Source organism: Melospiza melodia, chromosome 25, assembly GCF_035770615.1.
Source record: "Melospiza melodia melodia isolate bMelMel2 chromosome 25, bMelMel2.pri, whole genome shotgun sequence".
Lineage (NCBI taxonomy): Eukaryota > Metazoa > Chordata > Aves > Passeriformes > Passerellidae > Melospiza > Melospiza melodia.
The window spans coordinates 10,453,597-10,475,296 of record NC_086218.1 but is presented as its reverse complement, the minus strand read 5'-3'; the positions used below and the strand labels follow the sequence as shown (position 1 = coordinate 10,475,296).

Genomic DNA, 21,700 nt, shown 5'->3' with positions numbered 1-21,700 from the left:
GTGACGCGCGCCGTGCGCGGACGCCAAGATGGCGGACGAGGAGGGCGAAGTGCGGCCGGGGGCGCGGAACGGGGCCGGGGAGGGACCCCCGGGCGGGCCCCGCGTCGTCCGCATCGTCAAGTCCGAGTCGGGTTATGGCTTTAACGTCCGCGGACAAGTGAGCGAAGGCGGGCAGCTGCGCAGCATCAACGGCGAGCTGTACGCGCCGCTGCAGCACGTCAGCGCCGTGCTGGGCGGAGGGGCCGCCGACCGCGCCGGGGTGCGCAAGGGAGACCGCATCCTGGAGGTGTGAGTACGGGGGGGCCGCCCACCCACAGCCCCCCGGCAGCCGGGCCCGGGAACGCGCCCCACACACACGGGCAGTCCCGGGGGAGCGGGAACTGAGCGGGAATGGGGGTCCTGAGGGGGCTCTGGGGGGGCTGGGGGCGATGAGGGGGCTCTGGGGGCCATGAGGGAGCTCTGAGGGGCCCGGGCTGAGGGGACACCGAGCCCTTGGTGCGGTGTTGGGGTGCTGAGGGGCTCTGCGGGGCCTTGGGTGAGGGTGTCATGAAGGGGATTGAGACCCCCCGGCTCTAGGGGGAATTTGGGGGGTCGTGAGGGGGCTGAGGATCGTGTGCTGAGGAGGGACTGAGACCCCCGGCCCTTGCTGGGGGTTTGGGGGGAATCCTGAGGGGGCTGAGCGCCCTTTGGTGAGGTTTGGGGGTTTTGGGGGCTCTGAGGGTCCCCTGGTGAGGGTGTGACTGGGGAGGAGGGGGAGCCCCCGAGCCTTGGTGGGGATTTGAGGGATCGTGAGGGTCCCATGGTGAGGGTGTCATGGGGTGAGGTAAGACCCCCCCAGCCCCTGAGGGGGCAGAGGGTCTCTCGGTGATGCTGTGGTGAGGAGGGGATGAGCCCTTGGTGCGGTCTGGGGGCGTTCTGTGAGGGTCCCTTGGTGAACATGTCGTGAGGGGGGTGAGACCCTCACCCCTTTTTAGGAGTTTGGGGGATCCTGAGGGGGCTGAGGATCCCTTGATGAGGGTGTCATGGAGTGGGGTGAGACCCCCGGCCCTTGGAGGGGATCTGGGGGTCCTGAGGAGGCTCTGAGGGGGCTGAGGGTCTCTTGGTGAGGAGCCGATGAGCCCTTGGTGGGGTCTGAGGGCGTTCTGTGAGGGGGATGAGGGTCCCTTGGTGAAAATATCATGAGACCCTCACTCCTTTTTAGGAGTTTGGGGGGTCCTGAGGGGGCTGAGGATCCATTAGTGAGAGTGTCATGAGCCCTTTGTGGGAATTTGGGGGGTCCTGAGGGGGTTGAGGGTCCCTTGGTTGAGACCCCCAGCCCTTTGTGGGAATTTGGGGGGTGCTTAGGGGTCCCTTGGTGAGGGTATCATGAGACCCTCACGCCTTTTTAGGAGTTTGGGGGGATCCTGAGGGCACTGAGAATCCCTTGCTGAGGTTATGATGAGCTTTGAGGGGGTTTTGGGGGTGCGCTGAGAGGGCTGAGGGTGAGAGGGAAGTTGAGCCCCCAACCCTTTGTGGGAATTTTGGGGGGATCCCGAGGGGGCTGAGGATCCCTTGGTGAGAATGTCATGAGGGGGATTGAGACCCCCAGCCCTTAAGGGGAATTTGGGGGGGTCCTGAGGAGGGGGCTGAGCCCAAACTGAGCCCCCCAACCCTCATTGGGGGTTTTAGGGGGGAGGGGTCTTACAGGGGGAACATGGGGACGCTCCTGGGGAGGTCACGAGGGAATTTTTAGGGATAAAATCCTTGGATTTCAGTGTGGAGACTCCTAGGAAGGGCAGAGGGAGCATTTTTAGGGCTAAACCCCTCAGATTTCAGTGTGAGGACCATCCTGGGGAGGGCAAAGCAGCATTTTTAGGGATAAACCCCCTTGGATTCCAACCTGCAGACACTTCCTTCCCATTCCTGCCTCTCATATTCTCCAGCTGCTGCTTTTTCACACCCAAAATTGTAACTTTAACCCAGAAAACGCCTTCCCATGGGAATATTCCTGCTGTGTGGAAACTCATCTTCCTTTCCCCCTAAAAAAAAAAAACCCTTGAACTTTGTTTTTGGGCTGAAATCCCTCAAACCCCAGCGTGGGGTTTGGTTTTCAGGGATCCCTCCGGATCCTCCCACTGTCACACTTCGCTCCAGGTCGGTTAAGTGCAATTACTGATTAATTCCAGGCATTTCCGAGCTGCAGGAATGTTTTGCTGCCAGCTCTGGAAGTCCAAGGGGTGTGAGGAGCTGCCCGTGGCCGGTGAATCCTGCAGAAATCCCAGCTGGGATTTGGCTCTGTCCCAGCTGACCCAAATTCCCGATTCTTTGATTTTTTCCGTGCAGGAAAGCGCTGGGAGCAGGAGGAATTCTGTACCTGGATGTGCCAATTGGGGGAGCAGTGTTCTCAAACTGAGGGGGGAGGGTTTTGTGGGCACTGGGATGAAATTTTCCCTCATTTTTGAGCGTTTTGGGGAACGTTTAAAAAGCTGAGTTTGGCATGAGAGAGAGGTGCTGGAATTTTGGGGTTCAGTGGCCGGTCCCAGGTGAGGGCTGGGGGATGGTGTGTGAAATAATTAAGCCCTGGGGTTAATGATGGTTAATGAGGGCTTGCTTGTGGTCTCCCAATCCTGGTATCCCTATGGGAGGTGGAAGGATTGGGAATTTCCTCTTGGTTTATCCAATTATTTCCTGGGAGCAGTGGCTTTAATTTGTCCCTCTGTCCTGTAGGGCTGCCAGGTTGGCTCTTGCCCTATTCCAGTATTTATGTATCCCAACATTTCAATATTCCAGTATTCCTGTATCCAAATATTTCAATATTCCAGTATTGATGTATCCCAATATTTCAATATTCCAGTATTTATGGATCCCCATATTTCAATATTCCAGTATTTATGGATCCCCATATTTCAATAATCCAGTGTTCCTGCATTCCAATATTTCAATTTCCCAACAGCCCTGTTTTCCAATATTTCAATATTCCAGTATTCCAATTTTCCAATAGCCTTGCATCCCAATATTTCAATATTCCAATATTTCAATATTCCTATATTTCAGTATTCCTGTGTTCCAATATTTCAATATTCCAATATTTTAATATTCCTATATTTCAGGTATTTTTGGTAATCCTGCCTTCCAACATTTCAATATTCCTACGTTTCAATATTCCAGTATTTCTGTATTGCAATATCTCAGTATTCCAGCACTGGGAATTCCTACTTCCCTATATTCCAATACACCAGTATTCCCATAACTCATGTCCCCATATTCCAATATCTCTATTTTTTAATATTCAATATTCCAGTATTCCGATTTTCCAATAGCCTTACATCCCAATATTTCAATATTCCAATATTTCAGTATTGCAATATCCCAGTATTCCAGCACTGGGAATTCCTATTTCCCTATATTCCAATATTTCATCATTCCTATCTTTCAATATTTCAACATTTCAATATTCCAATATTTCAGTATTGCAATATCCCAGTATTCCAACATTGGGAATTCCTATTTCCTTATATTCCAATATTTCATTATTCCAATATTTCAACATTTCAATATTCCAATATTTCAGTATTGCAATATCCCAGTATTCCAACATTGAGGATTCCTATTTCCCTATATTCCAATATTTCATTATTTCAGTATTTCAACATTTCAATATTCCAATATTTCAGTATTGCAGTATCCCAGTATTCCAGCACTGGGAATTCCTATTTCCCTATATTCCAATACACCAATATTCCCATAACTCAATGTCCCCATATTCCAATATTTCTATTTTTCAATATTCCAAGATTACCCACTTCCCACATCCCAGCATTCCCATCTTTTGCTCCAGAAACCAAAAATTCCCGAGTCTGGCAACACTGAACCCCCCTCATTTTCCTCAGCTCTGTGAAAAATCCCAACTCCTGGAATTCCTGGAGGAGGAAACAATAACCCAGGAGTCCCAGAATAGCTCTGATTTCCCTTCCTTTCACGGGAGCAGCGGGATCGGGGCGGGAAATCCGCTCTCCCGGCCACCCCGGTTCCTCCAGAGGGAACTCCCCAAAATCCAGGCCCTGGAGGAGCTGCCTGGCTGGGTTTGGGGTGTTCAGGGTGTCGATTCCGTGCAGGATTTTCCTTCCCAGCTCCTGGAATTCCCAGCAGAATTTTTGGGGAGGTTGTTCTGCTCCTGAGGGATTCCTGCTGGGATTTAAGGGGGATATTTGGGATGTGGGCACTCACTTACGGCTCTGGCACTGCACAGCTCATCCCTATCCTGGAAAACCCCAAAGATCACCCATCCAAGGGTGTTTTCCGTGAAAAATCCGCTCTTCCCCATCCTTATCCAACACCAAGGGATGCTCCAGGTCCTTTTTCCATCCTTCCCTCCCAGATCCAGCATCCAGCTCCCGCCTGTGCCTTCCCAGGCTCTGGAACGCTCTGGAATCTGCAGGGACAGACAATGGGAGCTAATTGAGCTCTTGATTAACACCCAGAATGTCAATCATCACCAGTCCACCAGGAAGAGAAGCTCCATGGGAACTCAATGGGAATTTGGGATATTTTTCCCTTTAGGAGTGGGGTGAACGTGGAGGGAGCCACGCACAAGCAGGTGGTGGATCTGATCCATGGGAACTCAATGGGAATTTGGGATATTTTCCTGTGCAGGAACAGGGTGAACATGGAGGGAGCCACCCACAAGCAGGTGGTGGCTCATTGGACTTTGGGATATTTTTCCATATGGGGTGAATGTGGAAGGAACCACGCACAAGCAGGTGGTGGATCTGATCCATGGGAATTCCATGGAAATTCCATGGAAATTTGGGATATTTTTCCCTTTAGGAACGGGGTGAACGTGGAAGGCGCCACGCACAAGCAGGTGGTGGATCTGCTCCATGGGAACTCAATGGGAATTTGGGATATTTTTCCCTTTAGGAGCGGGGTGAACATGGAGGGAGCCACGCACAAGCAGGTGGTGGATCTGCTCCATGAACTTTGGGATATTTTTCCCTTTAGGAACGGGGTGAATGTGGAAGGAACCACGCACAAGCAGGTGGTGGATCTGCTCCGTGGGAATTCAATGGGAATTTGGGATATTTTCCTGTGCAGGAACGGGGTGAACGTGGAGGGAACCACGCACAAGCAGGTGTTGGATCTGATCCATGAACTTGGGGATGTTTTTCCCTTTAGGAACGGGGTGAACATGGAGGGAGCCACGCACAAGCAGGTGGTGGATCTGCTCCATTGGAACTCAATGGGAATTTGGGATTTGTTCCCTTTAGGAACGGGGTGAATATGGAAGGAACCACGCACAAGCAAGTGGTGGATCTGCTCCATGGGAACTCAATGGGAATTTGGGTTATTTTTCTCTTTAGGAGCAGGGTGAACATGGAGGGAACCACACACAAGCAGGTGGTGGATCTGCTCCATGAACGTTGGGATATTTTTCCCTTTAGGAACGGGGTGAACGTGGAGGGAACCACGCACAAGCAGGTGTTGGATCTGATCCATGAACTTTGGGATGTTTTTCCCTTTAGGAACGGGGTGAACGTGGAGGGAGCCACGCACAAGCAGGTGGTGGATCTGCTCCATGAACTTTGGGATGTTTTTCCCTTTAGGAACGGGGTGAACGTGGAGGGAGCCACGCACAAGCAGGTGGTGGATCTGATCCGTGCCGGCGAGAAGGAGCTGGTGCTCACGGTGCTGTCGGTGCCGCCGCACGAGGCCGAGAGCCTGGAGCCGCCCGAGGAGCCGCTGGGGCCGCCCTTCTACGACTACAGCGAGAAGCAGGCGGTGCCCATCTCCATCCCCACCTACAAACACGTGGAGCAGAGCGGGGAGAAGTTCGTGGTGAGGCTTTTTTTCCCCCCTGGGAATGGGGGGGGAATCTGTGGGTTTGGGGTTTTGGTTGGTTGTGGGGTTGTGGGGGTTGTTCGCACTCAGTAGCGGGGTTGAAATGTGGGATTGTTGAAATATGGGAATGTTGGAGTGTAGGGATGTTATGGTATTGGAATGTTGAGGATAGGAATACAGGGCTGTTGGAGTATTGGAATTTAGGAATATTGAAACAGGATTGTTGAAATATAATAATATTGAAATATGGGAATACAGGACTGTTATGGTATGGGAATGTTGGAATATTGAACATAGTAATACAAAGTTATTGGAATATATTGGAATGTATTGGAATACATTGGAATATATTGGAATACAGGAATGCTGAAATTTAGGAATGTTGGAATATTGAAATTTAGGAATATTGAACCATGGGATTGTTGAAATATAAGAATGTTGGAATATAGGACTGTTATGATATAGGTATGTTGGAATATTGAACATAGTAATACAAGGCTGTTGGAATATTGGAATATATTGGAATGCTGAAATTTAGGAATGTTGGAATTTAGGAAAACAAGGCTGTTGGAATATTGAAATTTAGGAATATTGAAACAGGATTGTTGAAATATAAGAATATTGAAATATGGGAATACAGGACTGTTATGGTATGGGAATGTTGGAATATTGAACATAGGAATACAGGGCTGTTGGAATATTGGAATACATTGGAATATAGGAATGCTGAAATCCCAAAGTGAGATTTAGCCTAAAATCCCAAAATCTGGGACTTGGGACGCAACATGAGGAGTTTGGGATCTCTCAGTGTCCCATGGGAAGTATCCATGATCCCAAATCCCGACTTTTGGGGCTGTGGATGAAACATGGGGAGTTTGGGATCTCTCTGCATTCCATGGGAAGGAGCCAGGAACTTAAATCCCAAGATTTTGGGCTTTGGATGGAAAATGGGTGGTTTGGGACCTCTCAGTGTCTCATGAGAAGTATCCATGACCCTGAATCCCAAGATTTGGGATTTCTGAAGCCCTGGAATGCCGGGATCAGCAGGGACACCCCCAATCTCCAGCTCAGCACATTCCCCTCCTCTTTCCCCAAACCCTTCTCTCCAGCAGGGCACGGCTGAGCTGTGGGGAACATTGGGGGAACATTTGGGAATTGTGGGGGCTCTCTCCCCAGGTGTACAACGTTTACATGGCCGGGAGGCAGCTGTGCTCCAAGCGCTACCGGGAATTCGCCATCCTGCACCAGAACCTGAAGCGCGAATTCGCCAACTTCACCTTCCCGCGCCTGCCCGGCAAGTGGCCGTTCTCGCTGTCCGAGCAGCAGCTGGACGCCCGCAGGAGGGGCCTGGAGGAGTACCTGGAGAAGGGTGAGCTGCTCCCAGAGTCCCTCCTGGACCCTAAATCCATCCTCAGCCCAATCCTGCACCCCAAAATCCCTCCTCGTCCCTAAATCCATCCTCGGGCCAATCACACACCCCAAAATCCCTCCTTGTCCTTAAATCCCTCCTCGACCCTAAATCCATCCTCAGCCCAGAATCCCTTAGCTCAAAATCCCTCCTCGTCCCAATCCTGCACCCCAAAATTCCTCCTTGTCCCAAAATCCTTCCTCAGCCAAAAATCCCTCATCTCAAAATCCCTCCTCATCCCTAAATCTGTCCTCAGGCCAATCCTGCACCCCAGAATCCATCCTCGACCCTAAATCCCTCCACAGCCCAATCCTGCACCCCAAAATCTCTCCTCGACCCTAAATCCATCCTCGGCCCAATCCTGCACCCCAAAATCCTCTCTCATCCCAAAACCCCTCACCCCAAAACCCCTCACCGGCATTCCCAGGAGGTGTTCCTGTTCCGTTTGTGGGTTTGCTCTGGGAGGTTTGGGGTGGTTGGGTGGGATTTTGGGGTGGATCCACCCTGGAGAGGGTTTGGATCCATGAGGGACACCAGGACATGGAGAACATGGGGTTAACGGTGACACTGGGGACAGGAGGTGACCCTGGGGACACTCAGTCACCCTGGAGAGGGTTTGGATCCATGAGGGACACCAGGACATGGAGAACATGGGGTTAACGGTGACACTGGGGACAGGAGGTGACCCAGGGACACTCAATCGCCTTGGAGAGGTTCTGGATCCATGAGGGACATCAGGACATGGAGAACATGGAGTTTATGGTGACAGTGGGGACACTCAATCACCCTGGAGAGGGTTTGGATCCATGAGGGACACCAGGACATGGAGAACATGGGGTTGATGGTGACACTGGGGACAGGAGGTGACCCAGGTGCAGGAATTCCCTTCAGGATGAGTTGGGATGATGGGAAATGGTTGCTGGGCTGCCCCTGGAGGGGACATTCCCAGGTCCTGGTGACATTCCGTGTGACATTCCGTGTGTCCCACAGTGTGCTCCATCCGGGTCATCGGCGAGAGCGACATCATGCAGGAATTCCTGTCGGAGTCGGACGAGGTGGGTGGCGTCATCCCGTGGAATTCCATGGAAAAAAACCCCTTCCATGGAATCACCAAGGTGGGAAAACCCCTCCTGTCCAGCTGTCCCCAAGGCCACCCCTGATCCCTGTCCCCAAGTGCCACATCCGTGGGGTTTGGGGACAATTCCACCTGATTTTTATGGGATTGCTCCAACAGAATTCCATGGAGAAAAACCCTTCCACAGAATCACCAAGGTTAGAAAATCCCTTGGATCTCCTCATGTCCCTCTGTCCCCAAGGCCACCTCTGATTCCTGTCCCCAGGTGACACATCCATGAGTTTTGGGGACAATTCCACCTGATTTTTATGGGATTGGTCCAAGAGAATTCCATGGAAAAACCCCAAAGACTTCCATGGAATGTCCAAAGCTGGAACAGCCCTCGGAGCTCCTCAGGTCCCACAGTCCCCAAGACCACCTCTGATTCCTGTCCCCACGTGCCACATCCACAGATAGATTTTGGGGACAATTCTGCCTGGTTTTTATGGGATTGAGGCACCCGAAGCTCCCAGAATTCCTCCAAACCCCACAATCCTTCAGGATCCTGGGAGTGAGCAGGAATTCCAGAGGGTGAATTGGTCCCAACGCTGGAGCTCCCTGACCATCCCCTCAGGAGAAAAACCCAACCCCATCCCTCCTCCCACACTGAATTCCCACTGGGGGATTTTTAGGGATCATAAATAACTGGGAAACCAGGAATTCCTGATTTTTTTGGGGATTTTCCCTTCCCTTTTCCCCAGAATTACAACGGCGTCTCCGACGTGGAGCTGCGGGTGGCGCTCCCGGACGTCACCACGGTGACAGTGAGGGTGAAGAAGAACAGCACCACGGACCAGGTGTACCAGGTGAGCCCATTCCCACCTGGAATTGTCCTTCCCACTGGGAGTTTCCAACTCCTCGACTCAATTTCCCCACCTCCACCTGGATTTTCCTGTTTTCCCACCTGGAATTTCCTTCCTGTCACTCAGTTTTCCTTTCCCACCTGGATTTTCTTCTTCTCCCACCTGCATTTTCTTCTTTTCCCATCTGGATTTTCCCTTTTCTCACCTGGATTTTCCTTTCCTTCACCTGGAATTTCCTCTTTTCCCACCTGGAATTCCCTTCCCGTCATTGAGTTTTCCTTTCCCACCTGGATTTTCCTCTTTTCCCACCTGGATTTTCCTCTTTTCCCACCTGGAATTTCCTTCCCATCACTCAGTTTTCCTTTCCCATTCAGATTTTCTTCCCTTCCACTTGGATTTTCCCTTTTCCCACTTGGATTTTCCTCTTTTCCCACCTGAATTTTCCTTTCCTCCACCTGGATTTCCCCTTTTCCCACTTGGATTTTCCTCTTTTCCCACCTGAATTTTCCTTTCCTCCACCTGGATTTTCTTCTTTTCCCACCTGGATTTTCCCTTTTCCCACCTGGATTTCCCCCCATTTTTTGAGGGCTGGGATCCACTGCATCCATGGATTATGTGGAATAAAATAACACAGCGCAGACCCTTTGGAAAAAGGAATTGAAAATTCTGCTGGAAAAGAGTGGGAATTCCAGAATCCTGCAGATCAAAAGGATTCGGGTGTGTTCAGGACACATCCCATGGAATTCCACACCGTGGAATGATCCCGGATGGAAATTCCCCACTCCTTTTCCACGGGGGAATCCAAGCTGGAATTTTGGGGACCCCACAACTTTGACACCGCCAGGAATTGGGGAGCAAAAAAGGGGAATGAAGAGCTGGCCTGGCTGTGCTGGCAGAATTCCAACGGGGTTTTCCGTGGTCAGGGAATTCCCGGCAATGCCCGGCTGGCGCTGATCCCGTTTTCCCGGCGTTTTCCAGGCGGTGGCTGCCAAGGTGGGCATGGACAGCGTCACCGCCAACTACTTCGCCCTCTTCGAGGTCATCAACCACTCCTTCGGTGAGCCCGGAATCCCGTGGGGTTTAGGGGAAAAATAAAAAGCTGGGAAGAACAAAAAATGGAGGGATCTGCAGGTCTTTAGGGTGGGATTGTGGAATTTGTGGGGTTCCTGCCATGCCAGACTGCTCCAAGCTGGTTTTGGGTGGGAATCCATGGAATAACCTGGGATAGGGAAGGATTTATCCCTAAAATCCCATTAAAGCAGGGAATCCTGCAATGGTTTGGGATGGAAAAGATCCTCGGGATCTTGGGGCCTCCCGCAGTCCCAGGTTGATCCAAGCTGGTTTTGGGTGATTCCAAGGATGGGGAATCCATGGAATAACCTGGGATAGGGAAGGATTTATCCCTAAAATCCCATTAAAGCAGGGAATCCTGCAATGGTTTGGGATGGAAAAGATCCTCGGGATCTTGGGGCCTCCCACAGTCCCAGGTTGATCCAAGCTGGTTTTGGGTGATTCCAGGAATGGGGAATCCACGGAATAACCTGGGATAGGGAAGGATTTATCCCTAAAATCCCATTAAAGCAGGGAATCCTGCAATGGTTTGGGATGGAAAAGATCCTTAAAGATCCTCGGGATCTTGGGGCCTCCCACAGTCCCAGGTTGTTCCAAGCTGGAATTTGGCACTCCCAGGGATGGAAAATCATCCTGGCTGGAAAAGCCCCCTGAGATCGAGACCAGTCCCACCAAATTCCATCCCCCGGGTGCCACTGCCAGGAATTTTTGGGATAATTCCCAGGAATGGTGGCTCCACCCTGCCCTGAGCATCCCCTTCCACCTTTTCATGGGGAAACATTCCCAGATATCCAACCTGGACCTCCCCTGGCACAATTTGAGGGAATGTTTCCCTGATTTCCCAGGATTTCTCAGTGCAGAAATTGGCTCTTAACGAGTTCCCCCGCAAGCTCTACATGCAGAACCACACCTGGGATTTTTGGGATGTTCCTCCAAATTCCAGGGCTTTTGGGTTTTGTGGGGATTTGGGATCACTCTGGAAGGATTCGGGGTCGTTCTGGAATGATTTGAGGTAATTCTGAAGGGATTTGGGGTAATCCTGAAGAATTTGGGATCATTCTGGAAGGGTTTGGGATCACCCTGGAAGGATCTGGGGTCATTCTGGAAGGATCTGGGACCATTCTGGAGGATTTGAGATCTGGAAGGTTTGGGACCACTTTGGAAGGATTTGATGTAATTCTGGAAGGTTTTGAGATCATTCTGGAAGGATTTGGGGTCATTCTGGAAGGATTTGGGGCCATTCTGAAGGGATTTGGGGTAATCCTGAAGAATTTGGGATCATTCTGGAAGGATCTGGGGTCACTCTGGAAGGATCTGGGACCATTCTGGAGGATTTGAGATCTGGAAGGTTTGGGACCACTTTGGAAAGTTTTGATGTAATTCTGGAAGGTTTTGAGATCATTCTGGAAGGATTTGGGGTCATTCTGGAAGGATTTGAGATCATTCTGGAAGGATTTGGGATCATTCTGGAAGGATTTGGGGGTCATGCTGGACGATTTGGGGTCATTCTGAACCATTTGGGACCATTCTAGAAGGTTTTTTTTGACGGTTTCCTGGTGGCAAACCCCGTTTTAACGCCGATTCTTTTGGCTCTCCTGGAACCGCTGTCCTCCCCACGCCCTGACCCCGCCATTCCCCGGCCTGTGCGGGCTCTCGGGGCTGCGCCAGTGCGGAAGTTGGCTCCCAACGAGTTCCCCCACAAGCTCTACGTGCAGAACTACACCTCGGCCGTGCCGGGGACGTGCCTGACGCTGCGCAAGTGGCTCTTCACCACCGAGGAGGAGGCGCTGCTCAACGACAACGACCTGGCCGTCGCCTACTTCTTCCACCAGGTACGGAGCTCCCGCCTGGAATTCCTCTGGAATGTCCCTTTGAGTGCAGAAAATCCCTCACGGGGTCCTTGGGTCCCATAGTTGATCCCAAGGCGGGATGGGGTTTGGTTGTTTTTATGGGATTGAGGCACCCCAAGGTTCTCGGGCCACCCCAAGGTTCTCGAGCCACTCCAAGGTCCTGCAGGTGAGGAAGTCCCACCTGGAATTCCTCTGGAATGGTCCTTTGAGTGCAGAAAATCCCTCACGGGGTCCTTGGATCCCATAGTTGATCCTAAGGTGGGATGGGGTTTTGGTTGTTTTTATGGGATTGAGATACCTCAAGGTTCTCGGGCCACCCCAAGGAATTCCCGCCTGGAGTTCCTCTGGAACGGCCCCTCTGGGTGGGGAGAACAACTTCTGGGGGTGGTTGGGTCCCATGGTTGATCAGTCCCAAGGTGGGATGGGGTTTTTGGTTGTATTTATGGGATTGAGATACCTCAGAGTTCTTGGGCTACCCCAAGGTTCTCAAGCCACTCCAAGGTCCTACTGGTGGAGAATTCCTACCTGGAATTCCCACCTGGAATTCCTCTGGAATGCCCCTTTAGGTGGGGAGAGCACCTTATGGGTTCCATAGTTGATCCCAAGGTGGGATGGAGTTTTGGTTGTATTTATGGGATGGGAATCTGAAGATTCTCAGGCCACCCCAAGATCCTGCAGGTGAGGAAGTCCCACCTGGAATTCCTCTGGAATGGTCCTTTGAGTGCAGAAAATCCCTCACGGGGTCATTGGGTCCCATAGGTGATCGATCCCAAGGTGGGATGGGGTTTGGGTTGTTTTTATGGGATTGAATTCCCACCTGGAGTTCCTCTGGAATGCCCCTCTGGGTGGGGAGAACACCTTATGGGGTCATTGGGTCCCATAGGTGATCCCAAGGTGGGATGGGGTTTGGGTTGTTTTTATGGGATTGAGGCCCCCCAAAGTTCTCAGGCCACCCCAAGGTCCCACAGTTCCCTGAGGATGAAGCATGAGGTGGCTCCTCCTCCTCCCATCCCAAATCCTGGATTTTTCCCAGATTTTTCCCGTGTTTTTCCCAGATTTTTCCCATGTTTTTCCCCCATCCCCAGGCCGTTGATGATGTCAAGAAAGGCTACATCAAAGCCGAGGAGAAATCCTACCAGCTGCAGAAGCTCTGTGAGCAGAGGAAGATGGTCATGGTGAGTGAATTCCCTGGAATTCCTGCCCGTGTTTGTATCCCAGTGAATCCTGAATCCCAGTGAATCCCTGGAATCCCAGTGAGTTCCTGGGATCCTGGTGAATCCCTGGAATGTTGGTGAATTCCCGGGAATCCCAGTGAATTCCTGAGATCCTGGTGAATTCCTGAGATCCTGGTGAATTCCTGGGATCCTGGTGAATTCCTGAGATCCTGGTGAATTCCTGGGATCCTGGAGAATCCCTGGAATGTTGGTGAATTCCCTGAGATCCTGGTGAATTCCCTGAGATCCTGGTGAATTCCTTGAGATCCTGGTGAATCCCAGAATCCTGGTGAATTCCCTGAGGTCCTGGTGAATTCCTTGAGATCCTGGTGAATTCCCTGGAATCCTGGTGAATTCCTTGAGATCCTGATGAATTCCTTGAGATCCTGGTGAATCCCAGAATCCTGGTGAATTCCCTGAGATCCTGGTGAATTTCTTGAGATCCTGGTGAATTCCCTGGAATCCTGGTGAATTCCTTGAGATCCTGGTGAATCCCAGAATCCTGGTGAATTCCTTGAGATCCTGGTGAATTCCTTTAGATCCTGGTGAATTCCCTGAGATCCTGGTGAATTTCTTGAGATCCTGATGAATTCCCTGGCATCCTGGTGAATTCCCTGAGATCCCTGAGGTCCTGGTGAATCCCAGAATCCTGGTGTATCCCTGGGACCCCAGTGCATTCCCTGGGGCCCTGGTGAACCCCTGGGGCTCCTGGTGAATTCCCTGAGATCCCTGAGGTCCTGGTGAATTCCCTGAGATCCTGGTGCATTCCCTGAGATCCCGGTGACTTCCTGGCATCCTGGTGACTCCCTTGGCGTCCTGGTGAATTCCCTGGCATCCCAGTGAACCCCTGGCATCCTGGTGCCTCCCTGTGCATTCCCTGGTGACCTTGCTGTCCCCACAGTACCTGAACATGCTGCGGACGTGCGAGGGCTACAACGAGATCACCTTCCCTCACTGCTCGTGCGACTCGCGGCGCAAGGGCCACGTCATCTCTGCCATCAGCATCCGCCACTTCAAGCTGCACGCCTGCACCGAGGAGGGCCAGCTCGAGGTATTGCTGCCAGCCCTGGCTCATCTCTGTGCCCACAGCCCTGCCTGTGTGCCCTCCCGGGCCCCTGGGGTCACCCCGAATCCCTGGGGTTGTCTCTGAGCTCACACGTCGGGTTTTACACCATCACCCAAATCCCTGGGGTCATTCCAACTCCCTGGGATTTTCCTCGAGCTCACACCTTGGTTTTACACCATCACCCTGTTCCCGAATCCCTGGGGTCACCCCAAATCCCTGAGGTTGTCCCTGAGCTCCCTGGGATTGTCGCCAAGCTCACAGCCTGGGTTTTACACCATCACCCTGTTCCCGAATCCCTGGGGTCACCCCAAACCCCTGAGGTTGTCCCTGAGCTCCCTGGGATTCTCCCTGAGCTCATGCCCTGGGTTTTACACCATCACCCTGGTTCTCAAGCTCTCTGGGATTGTCCCCAAGCTCTCTGGGATTGTCCCCAAGCTCACAGCCTGGGTTTTACAGCATCACCCAGCTCCCAAGCTTTCTGGGATTGTCCCCGAGCTCACACCATGGGTTTTACACCATCACCATGTTCCCAAATCCCTGAGATTGTCCCCGAGCTCTCTGGGATTGTCCCCGAGTTCACACCCTGGGTTTTACAGCATCACCCTGCTCCCAAATCCCTGGGGTGATCCCAACTCCCTGGTGTTGTCCCTGAGCTCACTGTGGGTTTTACACCATCACCCTGTTCCCAGATCCCTGGGATCATCCAGTTCCCTGAGGTTTGTCCTGGTATTGTCACCAAGTTCACACCCTGGCTTTTACACCATCACCCAAATCCCTGGGGTCACGACAAATCCTTGGGGTTGTCCTTGAGCTCACAGCCTGGGTTTTACACCATCACCATGTTCCCAAATCCCTGCCATCATCCCCAGCCTCACACCTTGATTTGTGCCATCACTGTGTTCCCAAATCCCTGGGATCATCCCTGACCTCAGAACTTGGATTTGCACCTGGACTCTGTTCCTAAATCCCTGGGGATCATCTTGATATCCCTGGGATCATCCCTGGTCTCCCACCTTGATTTGCACCTGGACTGTGTTCCTGAATCCCTGGAGATCATCCCCAGCCCATCACCTTTGGATTTGCACCTGGACTGTGTTCCTGAATCCCTCGAGGTTGTGCTGGAATCATCCCTGACACCCCTGGGATTACCCTTGACTTCAAAACTTGGTTTGCACCTGGACTGTGTTCCCAAATCCCTGGGGATCATTCTGATATCCCTGGGATCATCACTGACCTCTCTCACCTTGGTTTGCACCTGGACTGGGTTCCCAAATCCCTGGGGATCATTCTGATATCCCTGGGATCATCACTGACCTCTCTCACCTTGGTTTGCACCTGGACTGGGTTCCCAAATCCATGGGGATCATTCTGATATCCCTGGGATCATCACTGACCTCACACCTTGGGATTTACAAATCCCTGGCATCTCCCTGAGCTCCCTGCTGGCATTTGGGAACCGGGGATAACTCCGGGAACCCTCCCTGTGCCAAACCCGAGACAAATCCCCTTTTCCCCTCACCCCTGACCCACCCTGGCCCCGGGGGCTCCCCTGCCTGGGGTCCTGGCTCAGCTGCCTGGCTTTGGGGCTTCACAGAACCAGGTGATCGCCTTCGAGTGGGAGGAGATGCAGCGCTGGGACACGGACGAGGAGGGCATGGCCTTCTGCTTCGAGTACGCGCGCGCCGAGAAGAAACCGCGCTGGGTCAAGATCTTCACCCCCTACGTGAGTGTCCCATCCCTCAAATCATGCCTGGAATTGCCTCAGATCCTGCCCAGAATTCCCTCAAATCCCAACCAGAATTCCCCTCAAACCCTGCCTAAAATTTCCTCAGATCTTGCCTGGAATTCCCTCAAACCCAACCCAGAATTTCCTCAAATCCCGGTCAGAATTCCCTCAAATCCCACCCAGAATTCCCTCAAATCCCACCCCCAGTTCCCTCAAATCCTGCCTGGAATTGCCTCAAACTCTGCCTGGAATTTCCTCAAATTCCACCTGGAATTCCCTTGGGAATGGGATGTGTGAGTGTCCCAATCCCACCCAGAATTCTCTCAAATCCCACCTGCAATTCCTCAGGACCCCTCTGGATCTGCTGGACCCAGGAGCTGCTGGCTCCTGTTTGGAATTCCTGGTTCCTCTTTGAAATTCCTCTGGGAGCTCCTGGTAACCTCCTGGGAGCTCCTGGTTCCTTCCTGGAGCTGATGGATCCAGAAATTCCAGACAAGAACCAAGAGCTCCTGGCTTTTCCCTGGAATTCCTGGCTCCAGTCTGGAGCTGCTGGATCCTCCCTGGAGCCTCTGGGTTTTCCCTGGAGCTCCTGGTTCCTCCCTGGAGCTGCTGGATCCAGAACCTCCGAGCAGGAACCAGGAGCTCCTGGCTCCAGTCTGGAGCCCCCAATTCCTCCCTGGATCTCCTGGTTTTTCCCTGGATTTTCCCTGATTCCCGTTTTTCCCCCCACAGTTCAATTACATGCACGAGTGCTTCGAGCGAGTGTTCTGCGAGCTCAAGTGGAGGAAGGAGGTGAGGATTCCAAACTTTTCCCTTTCCCAGGTGGCTTTCAGTGGGAAATGCTTCTCCTGGTCCATAATTCCCTCAGGGAATGACTGGATAATCCCAGGGGAGGAGCTCTGGGAGTGGGGATGGTTCCTTGGAGCAGCTGGAAAAAGGAGCTGCAGGTGTTGGGAAAAGGCTCCTGGAGCTGGGGGTGACCTGGGATAAATCTGGGAAAAACCTTGGATAAATTCTAATTTATCCAGAATGACCTGGATAAATCTGGGAAAAGGAGGTGGGAATGACCTGGGATAAATCTGGGAAAAACCTTGGATAAATTCTAATTTATCCAGAATTACCTGGATAAATCTGGGAAAAGAAGGTGGGAATGGCCAGGATAAATCTGGGAGAAGTCTTTCTTCTCCATCCCATTTCCCTCCTCCTCCCTCTTTAAATAGAATTTTAAATTGGAATTAGAATTGGGATTGGAATTGAGATAAGGATTGGGATTGGAATTAGAATTTAAATTGGGATTGGGGTTGGAAATTAAATTGGCATTGGAATTGAGACAATAATTGGGATTGGAACTGGAATTTAAATTGGAATTGGGATTGAAATTGCAATTGGAGTTGGGATTGGAATTGAGATAATAATTGGGATTGGAACTGGAATTTAAATTGGAATTGGGATTGAAATTGCAATTGGAGTTGGGATTGGGATTGGAATTGAAATTTAAATTGCTACTGGGATTGGGATTGGAATTTAAATTGGGATTGGAATTGAGATAAGAATTGGGATTGGAATTTAAATTGGGATTGCGATTGGAATTTGAGTTGGGATTGGAATTTAAATTGGATTTGGAATTGGGATTGGAATAGAAATTTAAATTGGGATTGGCATTGGGATTGGAGTTGGGGTTAGAATTGGAATTTAAATTGGGATTGGGATTGGAATTGAGATAAGAATTGGGATTGGCATTGGAGTTGGAATTGAAATTTAAATTGGGATTGGCATTGCAATTGGAATTTAAATTGGATTTGGCATTGGAATTGAAATTTAAATTGGGATTGGAATTGGGATTAGAATTGGAATTGGAGTTGCAGTTTGAGTTGGGATTGGAATTTAAATTGGATTTGGCATTGGCATTGGAATAGAAATTTGAATTGGGATTGGCATTGGGATTGCAATTGGAATTGGAGTTGGGATTGCAATTGGAGTTGAAATTTAATTTGGGATTGGGACTGTGGCTGGGGCACTCCCGGTGAGCTGCAGCCCTGCCTGGGACCTGAGCCCTTCCCAGCCTCTCCTCGATCCCATTTCCCAGATTTTCCCACCCTCACCTTGTCCCCTTTCCCTTCTTTTCCAGAACCTTTTCCAGCTGGTCAGGTCACAGCAAAGGGACGCGGCCACTTAACCCTGGCAGCTTTTCCAGAACCCCCAAAATTCCCTTATTGTATTAAAGCCCCCCCCAAAACTAAATCTCATTAATTCCAAATCCATTCGTGCCCGTCATCTCTATGGAATTCCAGAGGGAAAAAAAAAAAAAAAACCACAAAAAAAATTGGGAAAAGCCACCTGAGGGGGCTCCACTTTCCCACTCAGATCCAGCTCCAGGCTGGGAATTTTGGGATTTTTCTTTTTTTCTTTTTTTTTTTTAAACTGGAATTAAGAATTTGTTGTTTCTGCTGGGTCAGACATGGAAAAATAGGGGGGGAAAAAAAGCAGGAAAAAAAGCCCTGGAATGTTCTATTCCTGTTTTAGCATCCAGGGGAATAATTCCTTTAGAAGAATTCCTTTAAAATCCCACAAGGTGGCAGCAGCTCTTATTTAAAGGGATTTTCTGCCTCTTTCTCCTCCCAATCCAGTTTTTAATCACTACAGATTAAAAAAAAAAAAAAAACCAAACCAGGAAAAACATCCAAAAGGAGTAAAATTCCAAGGAAATTCCAGTCCTGGCACAAGGATCCCACTCATGGATTTGTTTTCCTGCTTTTTGGGGTGTTTTCCCAGGGATTTGGGGGTGCCTGGTTCTTTGGGATGGGATCTGGGACATTCCAGGATCCAAGGAGGAAAAATAACCTGGAAAAGCCAATTTTCCTTATTTTTGATGGGATTTTTCCCTGCTTCCAGTGGCTGGGCAGCTCCTAGGAGGGAAAAATAACCTCAAAAAGCCATTTTTTCCCTATTTTTGAGCACTTTTTATCCATGACTTGGGTGTCCAAGCAGGAAAAATAACTTGGAAAAAAAACATTTTTCACTCATTTTGAGCTGGATTTTTTTTCCATAGTTCTGGAGGAAAAGGTGGAAAATTCATTTTCCCTGGTTTTGAACAGGATTTTTTCCACAGATCCAGTGGCTGGGATGTTCCAGGAGGGGAAAAATGAGCTGGAAAAGCTTTTTTTTTTCCTTTTTTTCCATGTCTTGAGTGAATGAGCAGCAGCCAGAGGGAAAAACCCTCTGGAAAAGATAATTTCCTAAATTTGGAGTGGGATTTTCCCATCTTTTGAGAGGAAAAATAAGGTGGAAAAGCCACTTTCCCTTGAATTTGAGCAGGTTTTATCCACAGGGAAAAATCACCTGGAAAAGCCATTTTTCCTGGATTTGAGTGCAATTTTTCCATGTTTTGGGAGGAAAAATCAGGTGGAAAATTCATTTTTCCTTGGTTTTTGAGCGGGATTTTTCCGTGGATCCGGCAGCTGAGGAATTCCTAGAAGGAAAAATTATGGAAAAGCTGTTTTTTCTTGGTTTTGAGTGAGTTTTTCCATGTTTTGGGAGGGAAAAAAATCACCTGGAGAAGCTGATTTTGCCTGGTTTTGGGCTGGCCTGGAGCTGGTCCCACCGAGGTTTGGGGTGAATTTGGGAATATTTGGAACCAAACCCAGCAGGATTGCTCCAAATTGGGATTTTCCCCAAAATTCCCTTCTTGGGAAGGGGTTTTCCCCACTCCTCCCCCTGGAGCCAGGATGGGGGAAAATATTTTTTCTTTTTTGAGGGGGGAAAATCCCAAATCCTCGGCTCTGGAGCAGCCGAGAGCCGGGAATTAATTCCATTAATTGGATCCCTGTAATTAATTGGATTTCCGTTGTCCTCGGGAGCCCCGAGCTGTGGAAAACCCAGGAATGGGGGAGGGAAACTGGGAGAGGTTTGGGATCCCCAAAATCCCCCCTAAAATCTCCTTCAGCACCCCCAGTTTGGGTAAAATCCCAGGAAAAATTGAATTTTGATCCCACTTTTCCCTCTAGCCCCAAATTTTAACGGATCAAGGAGAATTTAGCCGTCTTCCTGTGGATTTTTTTTAATCCAAAAAGCAAAAAAATAAACCCAAAAAAGGGGAGAAATCGGTCAAAAAAATACAAAATGAAAACCCTGCCCCCTTCTTGTCCCATTTTCCCTCTTCCAGCTGCTCCCATTCCTCGGGTTCCCAGTCAGGAAAAGCCCCTTTAGTGTAATTAATTGTAACATATTCTTTTAAATAAATTGATTTATTGAGGAAATTCCGGAGGGCCGTGGCCGTGCTCCTTCCCCTGGGGGTGCTCCCGTGTCCCCCCCAAAACCTGGGAGGTTTCAAACTTCTGCACTTTGGGAATTTAGTGGGGTTTTTAAGGTGGTTTTTTTGTTTTTTGTTTTGTTTTGTTTTGTTTTGTTTGTTTTATTTCGACAGAAAAAACCAAAAAAAAAAAAAAAAGAGAGAAAAAAAGTCAATTCTGAAAGGAACTGCAATAAATAGCAAATAAATAAAGCCTTGAGCCCAGGGGGCTTCACTGCCCCTCCCCCAACCCCCCCTCCCCACCCCCCAAAATCAACCCAGCAGGTCCCAAAGCCCCCCAAAATGGGGGGGACACGGAGGGGGCCCAACAGCCCCCGTTATGTACAGTGGGGATGGGGGTGAAGAGGGGGGGCACTGTTTGGGGGGGCTGGGGGCACTGGGAGGGGGGTTTGGGGGGGCCCTGACCCAGTCTGGGGGGGCCTGGGGGGACATTGGACCCAGTTTGGGGGGCCCTGGCCCCATTTGGGGGTGCCCTGTCCCAGTTTGGGGGTGCCCTGACCCCATCTTGGGGGGCCCTGTCCCAGTTTGGGGGGCCTGGGGGGACATTGGACCCAGTTTGGGGGGCCTGGGGGGGCTCTGACCCTACTTGGGAGGGCTGGGGGGGGAATTGTCCCAGTTTGGGGGCTTTGGGGGCACTGGTTTGGGGACACCAGCCCAGTTTGGGGGGGCACCAGCCCAGTTTGGGGCACTGGTTTGGGGACACCGGCCCAGTTTGGGGGGGCACCAGCCCAGTTTGGGGCACTGGTTTTTGGGGGGCACTGGTTTGGGGATGTTTGTTGGGGTTTGGGGGGTCCTGGGGGGCTCCGGGCTGGACACGGCCCCAGTTTGGCTGGTGGGGGCTGGCACCCCCCGGATTTGGGATCGTTTGGGATCATTTGGGGTTTGGGATTCGGGGCTGGAGCCGCGTGTCCGTGTCTGTGTCCGTGTCCGTGTCCCTGTCCCTGTCCCTGTCCCTGTCCCTGTCCCCGCTCCGGCTGCTCCCGGTGTCCCCCGGTGTCCCCTGGGTTTGGCTGGTTTGGAGTTCCCAGGAATTCTTGGGATCGGCCACTCTGTGTCCATCTGGCTCCTGGTGGGGACATCCCAAAAGCGGGGACATCCCAAAAGTGGGGACATCCCAAAAGCGGGGACATCTCGGAATGGGGACATCTCGGAATGGGGACATCCTGGGGTCAGGGCATTCCGGGCCATCCTGGGATGGGATCATTCCAACGTTGGAGCATCTGATGGAACGTTCTGGTGTTGGAAAATTCTGGTCCTGGATCCCTCTGGGCGTCCCAGTAATGGAGCATCCCCAGGGTGGAACATTCTGGATTGGAGCATCC

The 21,700-nt window shown here is 50.9% G+C and overlaps 1 protein-coding gene across 1 annotated transcript; it reads left to right on the top strand.

The window, feature by feature from the left end:
- Positions 1-22: 22 nt before the first annotated feature.
- Positions 23-20,325, top strand: SNX27 (sorting nexin 27). Its single transcript, XM_063176536.1, has 12 exons — positions 23-288; positions 5,583-5,814; positions 6,994-7,186; positions 8,216-8,280; positions 9,041-9,145; positions 10,121-10,199; positions 11,882-12,045; positions 13,149-13,238; positions 14,179-14,328; positions 15,938-16,066; positions 16,802-16,861; positions 18,198-20,325. Exons 1-12 carry the CDS (start codon positions 29-31, stop codon positions 18,243-18,245), a joined length of 1,575 nt encoding a protein of 524 aa, XP_063032606.1. The 5' UTR covers positions 23-28; the 3' UTR covers positions 18,246-20,325.
- Positions 20,326-21,700: the final 1,375 nt, after the last annotated feature.